The sequence below is a fragment of the Mugil cephalus genome, chromosome 19, assembly GCF_022458985.1.
Source record: "Mugil cephalus isolate CIBA_MC_2020 chromosome 19, CIBA_Mcephalus_1.1, whole genome shotgun sequence".
In the NCBI taxonomy this organism is placed as follows: domain Eukaryota; kingdom Metazoa; phylum Chordata; class Actinopteri; order Mugiliformes; family Mugilidae; genus Mugil; species Mugil cephalus.
The window spans coordinates 18800937-18814869 of record NC_061788.1 but is presented as its reverse complement, the minus strand read 5'-3'; the positions used below and the strand labels follow the sequence as shown (position 1 = coordinate 18814869).

General features: G+C 42.6%; 1 protein-coding gene across 2 annotated transcripts in view; it reads right to left on the bottom strand.

Moving 5' to 3' along the window:
• stxbp1a (syntaxin binding protein 1a) overlaps nt 1-13933 on the bottom strand; it is a 31668-nt gene that overhangs the window by 4156 nt on the left and 13579 nt on the right. The window contains exons 5-19 of one of the 2 annotated variants that reach the window (XM_047569222.1): nt 13251-13329; nt 12489-12592; nt 10262-10410; nt 9465-9549; nt 9120-9250; nt 8896-9003; nt 8730-8790; nt 7635-7700; nt 7471-7551; nt 7046-7184; nt 6719-6828; nt 6063-6164; nt 5225-5310; nt 3209-3363; nt 1636-1793 (exon numbers count right to left, since the gene is read on the bottom strand). In XM_047569222.1, the coding sequence (XP_047425178.1) occupies nt 1684-1793; nt 3209-3363; nt 5225-5310; nt 6063-6164; nt 6719-6828; nt 7046-7184; nt 7471-7551; nt 7635-7700; nt 8730-8790; nt 8896-9003; nt 9120-9250; nt 9465-9549; nt 10262-10410; nt 12489-12592; nt 13251-13329 (1566 nt within the window). In that variant the 3' untranslated portion in view covers nt 1636-1683. The remainder of the gene's footprint in view (nt 1-1635; nt 1794-3208; nt 3364-5224; nt 5311-6062; nt 6165-6718; nt 6829-7045; nt 7185-7470; nt 7552-7634; nt 7701-8729; nt 8791-8895; nt 9004-9119; nt 9251-9464; nt 9550-10261; nt 10411-12488; nt 12593-13250; nt 13330-13933) is intronic. The other variant, XM_047569223.1, reaches the window with a different exon arrangement.

Below are 13933 nucleotides of genomic sequence, written 5' to 3'. Positions count from 1 at the left end.
TAATGCAGCTGAAATCTGAGTCAGCTGAAGAAGCACGGTTCCCTTTTCGTTCAAAACGAATCTTTCTTCGTCATTCTTGACCTACAAACAGACATTTTGGGTCGTCTTCCAGCAGTTTACAGTGATACATTTTACTAAATCAAATCATTTTCCTAATATATTTGGATAGCAAAATAAAAAAACACGTACTTGCAGGTGGCCTTTTAACCTTAGCATGCACAATTTAGTCGGTTGCCCACACATTTAGATAACACACATGCACATGATGTTTGAGCAATCATGCACATTTTGACGGCATCTCACCATTAAGTGGCACAACAGCAAATACTTTCACTAACCTAAACTAGACTTAACAGTTTGAGTCACCGGTTAATTACGGTATTTTGAAGCAGAATTAACTATTAAGCTCTGGCGCTCAAGTCCAACACATGATATTTAGAAAGAATCAAATATACATAATATATAATTCTTTTAGTGCATCAATTCACTGTAAACGTATAGTTTGACCTGGATAAAGGAATTAATTAGGGGAGGGGAGATACAGTGTGGCATCATCATTTTTTGTTAGGTTGCTAAAGCATATCAGGTGGACCAATGCTACAGTCTCAGACTGTGTCAGCAAAGAGGCGTCATACAGTATATATATAAATATACATAGGCAGTGATACAGAGGGCACATTTTTGGGAGTTTGAACTGAATGCTTGTGAATTTTCTCATTAAAAAACTGCCCTGTGTGTCAGCACCCTGACAGCAGTATCATCGCGGGGATATCTGATTAAAATCCAGCACCCTCTGCAGACGAGCCATGAGGCATGTGAGCATGTGATGGTGGGCTGAGTGGATAAGGTCAAAGGGCCAGGAGTCAAACGAAAAAAAAAAAAGAAAAAAAAAACAAGGAGAAAGTGAGAAAATGCTTCTTTGAGATCCAGCATTAACTCAAGGAGACCTGTCCTGAAAGAAACCGCTAACAAATCAAGGTGACTGTCTTAGCAAAGGGCAAACTAGTAAAAAAAAATAAATAAATAACCAAAGGGCAAAAAGTGATAAAGATGTTGGGGTAGATTAAATCTGGAGAGTTAAACCGGCTCAAAGGGCCTTTTGGGTGGCCATCGAAGGGGCGATTTAATCCACCCAGCTGGGATGATGGGAGGAGGCAGCAGGGATGGGGACACGACCTCCTCAAGCATGGCCGCAGGTCAGCACTTCAGACCACGATGGGAACTAAGACCAGACCTGCACTTGATGTTTCTTAACAGTACATTATATACATTTTAAATAGTATATTGTTAAAGAATGTTTCTATAGGTGAATAATAACTAAAAAAACAGCACTGCAGTGAATTGTGGTCTTTCCAGGAACATTTCTGTTCAGTCTGCAAGTTTGCTTCCAGCCTGGATACACCTGAGAGAATAAAAGGGTCCCTGTTCTGATCGGGTAACTGTCACTTAGGAAGTGCAGCCTGATGGAGCGGTCCATGCAGTGAGGGAAGGTCGGGGGTGTCCATCCCTGAGGGACACGAGGTAGAGGAGGGTGGAGTTACATAAAACTGAGTGTTCAAAGAAGAAGAAGGAACAAGGAGGAAGCCCTTGTGCTGTGGAGGTTCAGAAAGGGCTTCTTTGTGTGGCTGCCTTTACTTTTTTCTGTGTGATTTCTCTCTCCCTCCCTCCCAATCTGTCTCTGCCTCACTCGGCTGTGGGCTCAGCGTCCTCAAAGGACACCCTAGTGGACTCTCGGAAGTCGGGGTGCTGCAGGTCCGATAAGAATTTGGTGGGGGTGAGCATGTGGGTGGAACCTGTGGAGGAACAGAAGTGGCTTCACCACTCGTCTCACAGCACATGCCACACCCCCCTCCTCCCCCACGCTCTCCAAAAAACAAAAAGGGTCAGAGACAAGCAACCGGTCGCACGCTCACACACAGACGCACACCCGTCCACTGACGGTTCGCACCACATACGTACACACACACGCTCGCACATATGCACACTTGCCATGTTGCACAGACAACAGAACAGAACAGAGACGCAGAGACACAGAAAAAGACATGGCGTGGCTGCAATTTAAAGACAACAGTTGTTTTTAAAGACAACAGCTGAAGCAGAGCACAACAAAAACTAACAAGACATTTTTTTTTTTTTTTCTCCATTTAGAACACAGACTGACTGGCCAAGCTTTAAGACATCAAATAAACAGTACAGAGGAGCATAACATAAAGGGTTATTGTTAACGGAACACATTACACACAGTAGGCAGGCTGGAACAACTGTCTGCAGTTAGACTTCCTACGAGACTGCGGGATAGTTGTGAAACTGCTGTGGCTGTGATGTGTAATGTGGGATTTAAAAAGTCCTAAATGAGTTGTGGTATTCGCAAAACCTGCACCAAAATTTCTGAGCTGCCGTTAAGGCTTCAGAGTTTTTAGTTTTAGTTGCATTCAGTGTCAAAATAATGAAAAACTGAGTTATCAAACCGTTTTAATTTAATTGTGTGTTGTTTCTTAGAGCAGTTTAATATTTTTCCGGTTTTCTGTTGGTGACATGTCAGTTTGAGACGGTGTTGTCAATATCTGTGCACTGCTGGACATAAGCAAAAATAACAAACTCTTTTACACAGTCAGAACATATTTTTTACGCACTGACTTAGTACTTCTGCCTCAGGGTTCGACCATCCTTTACACCAACGCCCCAGTCTTGACTCCTCCCTTCTTTCTCTTTCCCTCCTTCTCTTTGATTTTAGCTGTGTCCTGGTTCAGAAGCGGTGTCCTTCTGTGACCCCCAGAGGACCTTAAAGGTAGACGGAACCTGCTGGTCCAGAGTCACACAGACCTCACCTCTGAATTAGGACGCAGCTTTCCCACTTTTCCAAACCATGTCCACTCAGAGACACACCCATCTTTAAGTTTGCTGTGGCTTTGTCTTTGAGTATCCATATCCAAAAAAAAAGCATTTTAAAAAGGCAACTGGACTTGTAGAGTCTTAAGAAGATGTTTCCCCACTCATTCTGAAGTTAGGCTTAGTTACGTGGATGAGCAGCAAAATGTCTCCTCAAAACTCTACAAGTTTTAAAAGACTTTTTTTGGATATGCCATGACCTGGATGACTGAGAACCTTCACAGACTTTTTAAGCATCCATATCAACGTCATTCAAACCATCACCTTGTCTTCTCCTTGTAGCCTGCGCTCTGCAGCGCCCCCCTGTGGCTCTACTCACCAATGATGGCTTCCCACTTCCCATTGGCCTGTGTGACTTCATAGGCGCAGCGCATCTCGCTGAAGGACACGCCGCCGATGATGAAGACCATAACGCGTGGTCCAGTGCGGTACTCTCCGGGTGTCTTATTCTTGTGCCAGTGTCCGTACCGAGCACTACCGGAAGGAAAACAGACTCACGCTCAAGTTTTACACTTTTTCACTATTTTGTCCCATTAGCTTGAACAATATTTGGTGGACATAAAAAAGAATTTTCCAAAAGATGGAGAATGATGATCTGGCATTCCTTCTTCCCACTTCCCAGTTGATGTTTAACCTCTAGACCATAGGTCTTCAACAGGGGGTTCGCAACCCCTAGGAGAGCCATAGAGATACTGCAGGGGGGTCGCAAAATCTTTGGCTGATTACACATTTTTATATATTTTTTAATGTTTCCATACAACTTTTAATTTCTTTAAATACTCATTAACATGAATTGAACATATTTTAGTAAATGGAGGCAGATGATGTTATCTTTCAGTCAGCACTTAACTCATTCAGTAATACAGGAACTGTCTCAACAGACACCATTTCACTGTTTCAGCGCCACACTACTCGAGACCTGTCAATCTCAGCCTCCTGTACACAGTAGGCCCTGCCCCTAGCGCTGTTGAGCCCAGACGCACGCTGCAGTATTAGCAGAAGAGAAGCTAACAGCGCAGCTTGCTCCATCAGCCAAAATGGGTTTTATTTATTTTTTAATTTCTTTAATTTCATAAACAGGTGAATGTTTTTCATCAGTACAGAGCTCTTGATAAAAGCCAACTAATCAAAGTTGGTGAAGAAGAGCCAATTAACAGATTTTATATTCATGTATAAGTTACAGCTACAGCTAGCTAGATGTTAACTGACATTAGTGTAATACAAATAACGTGTGGCCACCAAGATGAAGATGTTGAAGCAAAGTTTGATAATTAATAAGTTAAACTGACAAAAATGTGCAACAGAAGAATGCACTCAATTCAGATTTTTTTATTTTGCTGGATGCATATCACTTGATTAGTGTGTTGTGTTTATCTATGATAAAAGGATAATAAAATGATTACTAGACAGGTCCGGTGTAACATTTTTTTTTTAACAATCAATTAACAATCAACTTTATTAACAATTTTTAACACATCAGAGATTCAGGTTAACTGCCCAGCTATTTAATGACACATCCAGCAGACTAAGAGCCACATTAGCCACATTTACTACATAAGTACATTATTACATTACTATTCATTCTTCTTTGGTCTCCACCTCTCTACTCTATACTCAGCTTAGGTTGCTACTTTAATATCATAATATTGTGTTTTGGTACCTTTCGTTATCCAGTTGGTTTCCTTGACTTTTCGTTTTATTTTGTAATTTGTTTACGTTACATCTTCCTCCCATCTCTTTGACTCCACTCACTCGTCTTTGTGTTTTCAGTCAGACTCCTCCCCTCCACATTATCCCATCAGCCCATGTGTTTATACAGTCCTGCCCATCCCTTTGTTTTTCTTCACCGTTCATCTGTTCAGTTATCCTGGACGCCCATGTTGTGTTTACTTGCTGTTCTCGGTTTGCTCCTTGTGTTTCTGAACAAATAAGCAGAGCTGAAGCCAAAGTCAGACTTCAGGCTCCACTTACACACTTGGATCCTAACGAGATACTGGGTGTATCCATATCTGGGGGGGTGGGGTTGTTTGTAGCTGGAGAGGGTGTGGTGCTAAATCGATAAGCATCAGCAGCCTTCACACACACTGGAGGGAAGGCCTAGTAGTGTTTACATATAGACATACATAGTACATATTCAGACCAGTCATTCACGTCCCCAATCCTTGCAGCACAAACCTGCCAGTCATCAGAATCTCCTCCCTACTCCTGCTTCCTGACTATTGATCCACCAGACTCATCCCCTTTCCCAAATTACTATTGATCCAATACCCCTCCACTTCTGTCTTTGCGAAAATAAAATGCACAGCTCTGTGCTGAAATGTATTTGTGTGCGTACCTGACTGCAGTGGTGCTGAAGGAGGCAGAGGAGCGGGTGGAGATGTAGGGGTAGTGTTTGGTGTCCAGCTTATCATCAATTGCATCCTGCAGGAGAACAAACGCCCCAAACAGATGTTTGTCAGCAGCATTGTCTGGCTTGAATACTGGCTTCACGGTCGTGTCACATCTCTTAACGACCATGTGTGACTCCGTCATGGTTCATTGGAGAATTAGCGTTGCACAAATAAGAGGCTAAATATAGCTGCTGACGACCAGGCTGGGAAAAAAAAGCTGATGTTTGACGAAGGCTGTGGGTTTACTGCGTGTCAGGGCAAAAAGTAAATAACAGCTCAGATACATTTGTTGTTAGAACTGTAGTGAATTGCTAGACAGGAAAATACACTGATCAGGCATAATATTATGACCACCTTCCAGACTTGTCCTGCAGTGTCTGGTAACGGGACGTTGTTAGAGGGGGTTTGATCAAGCATCCCACAGATAGTTGATCAATTTGCGATCTAGTAAATTTGGAGGCCAGGTCAACACTTTGTGCTGTTCTTCGTGTTTTTTCAGATGTGGTGGGTGGGAGTACCTGGTCTGGTCTAGGTGGGTGTTACATGTCTAAGTAACATCCAAGTGAAGGCCAGGTCCAAAACTTTCCCAGGTAAACACTGAATTTTCACAAGGCGGTCAGTGGTACTCACTTCTCCTATCAGCGGTCATAATGTAATTCCTGATCAGTGTATAATCACATCTGTAGTGATGTGAAATCAAAAAGCAAAATATGGTTGAGAAGCCGCAGGTTGAACAAAGGCTGTTTAGAAACAGCACTTTAACAGATGCTCCTGCTAACATACCTCCATGATGTCCTTGACCAGTGGTGTCCAGCGGGACAGCTGGTAGGTCTGCTCACTCACACGCTCCTTCCTATCCAGCTTCTTCCCTCTGCGCAGGGTGGACTGATAAAGGAAACAAGAGAAAATGTAGAAATGGATAATCTGTGTGTTTCCCAATAATCACGATCGCAGTCTCTATCATGTTAATATTGGGTCAGGTAATAAAAAAGATCTGAGTGATTTGTTTTCATTAAAGGCAGCTGCTGTGTCATGTTAACAAAGAATAAAATACTTTAAAGATTAAATCATCAAGGATTAAATTAATTTGTTCACTCCATGGAGTGTAAACAATCCATCTGAAAACTTCAGACTTCTTTAGCCTCAGAGTCTGGATTTCTGCACCAGTGCATAAACCCACCATTGTCACAGAGTCTGCTTTCAACTAATTTCTAGGTTTTACTCTTATGGGAAGTGATTCCCATAAGAGGAAATTTTCCTAAAGTGCCTTTAAAGGTAAGAAAAACGCACTCGTTTATGAGAAAGTATTAAATACATCTGAAAATGGACTGTCACATATGCGCAATTTGAGGGAACATGGAGCAGGAAGGAGGTGAGATGTAGGGGAGCAAAGAGCGAAAGAGCAGCAGGAGGCGAACAAAAAGAGGAGAGGATTTTACATCTGTGACGATGGGGACGCCCAGGTGAGCCATGTTGGTGATGATCTCACTGTCCTCGGGAGGAATCTGAGCGTGCTGGATCAGCTTGTTCAGGTTCTCCTCCGTAATACCTGAACACACACAGACAGTCACATCTTATATCTGTGAACATTTCCAGCCAGGTTCAGGGATGAACAGAAAACCACATTCAGTTATTTGAGTGCAAAAGCGTAATCAGTTCAACTCAACACTTGTTTGATTTTCGCACTTCCCGTATACTACATAAACAGCTGTGGAAAGTTGACGGTTGAGATGTTTGCGTAGCATAACCTGCACTCTCCTCCTTACCGTTCTTGAGGAAAATGTAAAGCAGGATAATGCGGATCTTGTCGTATGTGCTGACGTTGGCGTCCAGCAGGATGGGAACGATAGCCCTCATGGGGTCTTTGATCTTTTCTCCCTCTGCGTCCGTGCCCATAGCCAGATCCTGAAACACATAACAACAAAATAATATTTGCACGGGATCATGATTCTTCATTAACGTCCTGAAATGCATTTTGCAGTGATGATAAAAATAAAGGTTTTCAGAAATGCATTCTGTAACATATCTGTGTGTATTAGATTTTTATGTGCATTTATATTAGATTGTCATTAAGCTTTTCCTCTTAAATTGTTGTCTTTCCTGTTGCCTCCTTGCATCCTAACTTTCTTCACTATTCCCTATTTCTTCCCTGTTCTCTGTCCTCTCCTTCTTTCCTCTCCTGCCTCCTCACCTGTTCAACGCGACACAGCTTGTCCACTGTTCCCTGGTAGTGCTTCATACAGTCCTCAGCCAGCTGCAGGTGAGTGGAGTACTGAGAACGACAAAACGCACGAGGTCAGCGAGCGCACTAACACTGACGCACACGGAAAGACACACCCTCACACAGACACACACCTTGCTGAGCTCCTTCTGGTACTGAGGCATCTTCTTCAGCATCTGGGACAGATCCCTCATTGTGGTCTGTGGACAGAAAAGCACATAAAGAATGGCGCAACAGCATCAGTATCAGTGAACACAACAACAAGCTAGCCTTGGCATCTTTGGTGTTACCTTCAACTCTGCACAATCTACACACACATATTAACTTTTAGATTCATTTAGGTTGATTTCCACCACTGGCGTCGTTAGGCCTGTTATAGGGGTGCTGGAGCCTCCCTGAAATTGTGAGTGATAGTCATGACATTAGCTGCATTAGCTAATCAATTATTGTTACTGTTGGAACCTGTGTTGCAATGTGAAACAATTTTAATAATAATATTAAATCCCTAGTCTTTCTTGGCTGTTTGTGAAATTTTGTGCTCATGTGCTACGCTCACTTACATCCTGTGCATCTCCTGGGGGCTAAGCCTCCCCCACCCTTAAAACCTAGTGACGCCCCTGATTTCCACAAAAGAAAGTGACAATGGTTAGTAGCACTGGGAAGCTGTTTCCTGTTGATATTGTAACCAACGTTAATAACCTTCATATTCAACTGACATGATAATCTTATCTAAAGCTTCATTTATACTTGTAATATAATATACTGTAATATAATTTACATAGTGTTTACATTACAGCTTTTTCAAGTGGCCTGTGGTGTTATTGTTTATACTTATACTTTGGCACTGGTGTGTCGTCAGCAATGTGATTTCCACACCATTGTGTTGAGTTTGTTGTGTAGATCAGACAACATCAACTGGAACTAATAAGCTTATAATGTTGGAGCTAATACATGTTGAACTTGAAATCACTGCAATTTAACAAGTTGGAGGGATGAGGACAAGGAAATGCGTTTCAAATATCTTTGGATGTCAAGTTTTTGTCTCTGCATCACATCGACATTTACCACTGACCCAAGAAGACTGAAAACATACTGTAGCTCCTGCTGCATGGTTTGAGACTGGCTGACCTTTTATGACTTTATGACTCTAATTTACCATGTGCAAGAAATGTTGCTAAACGTTTTGCTAAAAGTCCACATATCAACTCTTTTCTCAGCTCCATCTTTACCTTCTCTCCTGTGTTCATCCTCTTGCTGGCAGAAAAGTCCTTCAGCTGGCGCGTCACTTCCCTGATGCCAAGAAACAAGTAGAACATGAGCAGTAGCAACACACGGAAGAAAATATATGATATTGTTTATGTGGGTATCACAAGAATGATGAAGAAAGGTACTCACTGGGACACCTCAGCTATGTGTTTGTGTCTCAGGCTCACCCACAGGTCATCGTCTTCATGCAGAAGAACTTCTTTCTCACGGGAGTCACCAATGCCGCTTGTCTCGTACCTGGACAAGAATAAACCAAGTAGAAATACCACCTTCAGAGAGGAGATTCATTTTGACTCGTGAAGCTTAAGTTTCCTTAAAATTCTGCTTTTTGAGCTTTTTGTGACGTTTCGTACTTGTAGACGTCGTTTTCGATGGGCAGCAGGTCATAGCCCATGGCCTGGAAGGTGAGCTCGTGGAGGACAGGTGACACGGGGTCAAACGCCCTGTCCAGGATGATCAGCTGTGAGCGAGCCTTATCTGGACCCTGCAGAGAGAAAAAAATAGGATATTATTTGTATCGGTAATGAATATTTTTTAATTTTTTTTGAAAACTAAAAATAAATCCTTAAGAAATGTCGACACAGACATAAATATTTCCTCAACAAATAGGCAAAATAGCATGATAGGAATATCAAGTGATGAATAAAACAAAATAAAGAAGGAATACATGAGTACAACGAATGTATTCCGAGGCTCACCTCTCCCATGGTGGGGTCATCAGCCTTGTAGGCATCCAGCTTGTCCTGAACCAGCTGGGCCAGGGTGGCATTGTCCTTGTACTCCCTGACAGACAGACACATGGATGATCATCATGACAAATGATCACGTATGGAGACAGACGTGGAGATAAAGAAAGGCAGATAAGACGAGAAGGGAAGCAAGACGAATATAAAGACGGACATTCAAGGAGATGGATGTCACAAAATTGAAAAAATGTCTTGAAGCATAAACCAAATGTGCCTTAGTGTACCTTCGATTTGATAAAATATTTAAATTATTTTATCACTTTGTCATTGTCAACTGCTTAGGTGCTGATGTCTAAAGAAATCACCTGACTAGAATGACCTGAGCATTCTTCACGTCAGATACAGACACTGGTCACACTAGATACATGTAGTTGTTCAGTGTGTAACATAAAACATAAGTTGTATTATTTTTAATCATTAACATAACTCAATGATATGTTGCGCACATCTCTTTATATGTAAAAGATGTTAAAAGATACTAAGGTTATATATATTTCTGTTTGGGCAGGCTTTAGAAAGCACAACTTTAACCATGGAAACAAACATTTTGAGGTGAAATGCCAAATAAACTGTCAACTGCTGATGATACTTATAAAAAGCAGAAAAGGAGCTAACAGTTGGTAATATGATTAGAAAAGATACAGTCATTACCACCTTGGAGATAAACTGGCCTGCTGAGATATGTCTTTCTTTTTTTTCGTTCTGTTTGCTGTAACAGCTGCCTCTAAGCAGCGCCTCCTGTTGCTCACCCTCGGTATCTGACAGCAGGGTACTCTTTCAGGGTTGCGCAGAGCGTGGCCAGCTGCTCAGCGAGCCTCTCCATCACTGGGTTCTTCAGCTGGGTCTTATGAGGGCTGTAGAAACTGTGGAAGGCATCTGGGTTGTCCAGAGAGTACACCTGCACACACACAGACATTTGAACTGATTTTAACTTTTATTCCTTCCTGCTAGGGCTGCACGATTCTGGAAAAAATGTGAATCACAATTTTTTTGCTTAGAATTGAGATCACGATTCTTTGGCACGATTTCTTCTTACAAAATGACTATTGCACTGATGAACTTTATTAAAACAAAACAAAACTAAAAAACATTCAAATGGTCATTCAAGTAGAGTATCAAGCATTGAGGTTTCCTTAGAATGTAGAGCATACGTTTTTGGGCACGAGTTCGGTTCAGGTCTGTGGATGACTCTCGGAACTACCACCTGGGGTTTCTTCACCATCCATTTAACTCTCTTTACCGCTGACTTCTCTCTGCTTCTCTCCCTCACTGTTTCCACACACTCAACTGCAGGCGGGCTTCACGGAATCACGTGTTATAAAGACATTTTACCATAGGTCAAGGGAGGAGACAGCGGCAGTGCTGCCTTTAGGGACGCTTGTAAAAATCCAGGAAGAAATGGGAGCATTTCTTTGTGATGTCACTCGTGAAATAAAATGCTTAGGAATCGTTGTGTTTCGAAATGAGATCACGTGTTTGTGTGAATCGCGATCGCGATTCTTTAACCATTTATCGTGCAGCCCTACTTCCTTTTCTTTCTTTTCCATTGTCCGTCTCTTTTCCTCACAGATATAGTCTGACAGAGCCTTAAACATCTGCATCATGTATCAGGTGAACTAACTGAAGATCATCGAGTCACAAAATGATCTTTTTCATCTCCTTTTTTGTTTTCCTGTCTTCTTTCTTGTCTCCTTTCTCATTCCCGTTTCCTTTTTCTTGTTATTTTCTTTATTCCTACTTCCTCCCTCCCCTCTTCTCTCCTTTTACTTGACTCCTTTCCTCTGTTCTTGTTATTCCATCCTTCATTATCTCATTTCCTCATCTGTTTTCCATCCTCGTCCTGTTCCATCCTCTAGTTTCCTCTCCTCGGTTTACTTTATTCACCCTCTTTCTGCCCTTTCTTATTTCCTCCTCTCCTCCTCTCCTCTCCTCTCTTGCATCACTACCACTACCTCCTCCTCCTCCCACCCCATCTGTCCACAGTCACGTGCCCACATTATGCAGAAGGGTCCCTGGCTAAGCCCAGCTACCATTGGCTATAACCTGCTCTGTGGATCCCGGCTCATCCAATGGGGCGAGAGCACTGGCATGTGGGCGGGCCTATGAGGGAGCATTTTGCCTGGAGCAGACAACCACTGACTCCGAATTAACCATAGTAGACAGGAGGCCAGCAAAGCATTGTGAGCCAAGCAGCATCTTTAGATGGTGAGAGAGCAAACGATGGACAGAAGGAGAGATGTGAGAAACAGGGGAATAAGGCACGTCGAAAATATTAAGAAAACACATAAAAAGCTTCATAGAGCAGTGAGGAGGAGAAGTGAAAGCGATGAGTAAGGGCAGGGATGAAAAATATAGAAAACAGAAAGGACATTTAGCAAGGTGTGAGGAGACAGATGGGTGGGGGAGAAGTCAATGTGACAAATGTCTTTCTGGAGCAGTCTGGCAGTAAACAGTGAGTGACTGGTGAGTCAGCAGCATTGTGCCAAGCCACCACCTGAGCGCATTTGTGTTTCTCTCTCCTCGCTGCCTCTTTTTATCCAGCCCTGCCTCTAACAACCTCCATCTTACTATTCCTGTCCGTGTCCTTTGCAGCATCTCTCTCCTCCCATCGGCCCTAATCGATCTGAGGATGCTCTTATTCAAGCTTTCTATCTCTGGATCTTCCTGTCTGCCTCTGGCTCTTACTCACAGCCACTAACACAGAATGACACTGTTTTCTGAAACAGGGAGAATGGCTTCAAGGGGGCAGCTCGGGCATCAGATTCACAGCATGTTTGTGCGGATTAAAAGAGGCCAAAATTTCCATATGCGCCGCCCTTTGTGCGCGTGGATCTCAATCGCTGTGGAACTTGGTGGATGTAGACACGACCTGAATCACAGGTTTGCATCAGCACTCCACCCTGACGACATGTGCTGTACGTTCTAGCTAACAGCTTCCGTCGGTATGCAAACGACTGCACATATGTCCATGTTTACCTGAGACTCATAGGGCAAGAAGGCGATGTTGATCTCCGTCAGAGTCTTGGTGGATTTGGAAGCGCGACTCTTCACCAGCTCATTGAAGAGAGGATCAGGGCAGGCTGAGGAGGACAGAAGAAGAAAATAATACCAGCCGTTGATGATGATCAAGTTCCATCCATTTTGTTCTTTTTTTGAACTTGTAAATGCAATTATACCTACATAAACGCTTACGCATGCCAACCAACTGCACTGGTACAGTTTATTAAGCACAAATGTTAGCCTCACTTGTGCAGCGATGAAGAAAAACTGTTTTGTCTCTTGATAAGGAAAGACTTTAATATACTTTGAGGCTAAAATAGGAAAAGGAATCGCAATATTCTGGCGTCAGGCTACAGGATGCCGGTTTCCGAACACGCACAGTGGTGAAAGTCAAGCGGGAAAACAAACATAACAACGTGACATCAAAGCTCTGAGCAAGTACAAAAAGAGTTCAGTGATGTTGACATTGGCTTCCCTTGAGCCGTGGATGCAGAACTTCAACAGGGAGACGCATCAAATCTAGCTAAGTTCTAATGTTGGCACATGTACAGTAAGCCGCATTTTTCAATAAGTTGTTACCGGTTTGTGTTGTAAAAACCACAGGCACATACACAAACAGTGGGATACTAGTATTTACGAATCAATAAGTATCGAACACAGCGCATTAAAAAGAAAATAACATTTTTTATGAACAGAAAGGGGAAGTAGGAAGACAAACAGGTCTCTGTGTGTACTCACAGTCAGTGAAGAAAACGTGGGCTGCCTTGTATTTGGCTGAATGAGGGTCTTTGAAGTCTCCGATGAGGGTGTGGACAGACTGAAGTGACACAAAGAGAGGAAATCAGGATGTCACATTGTAGTCTTCAGGTTAGTGGGTTTAAGTTTATCTGTGGATGCACCCTATTAAAATACATTCAATGAAGCTTTATAGACCTTATATTTAAAACACAGTAACAGTTTAGGTTAAATTATTAAATGGCTGCATAACAGTTGAACCACTGTTAAACACACCTGTCCTGAACACATCATTTGTTTGAAAGTTCTGTTGTACCTGCGTCTCTTCCTAAATTCTACAGTCCCTTCTCTTCTCTCAGCGCTGTCCAACAAGGACAAGTCACATCAATGGTTTGTCCTTGCTGTTGATCACCTGTCTAGACTCTCTCACTCTCTCTCTCTCTCTCAACCAAACAATCAAGAGAGATTAGTAAAGCACTTTTCATACAAAAACTGCTGTATACAATAATCTCACCTGGACCCTCCAACCTCCTCCCACCCCCCTTCTTCAACAGACACACGACTTGAAAATTCATTATGTTGGACAAATAAAACAGTATACATCACAACAGGAGCACCAACTGCGGAGATGCTATCGTAGGCGAGGAAACACCAGAGGCTGGATAAAAACGACACCCTAAAAGGTG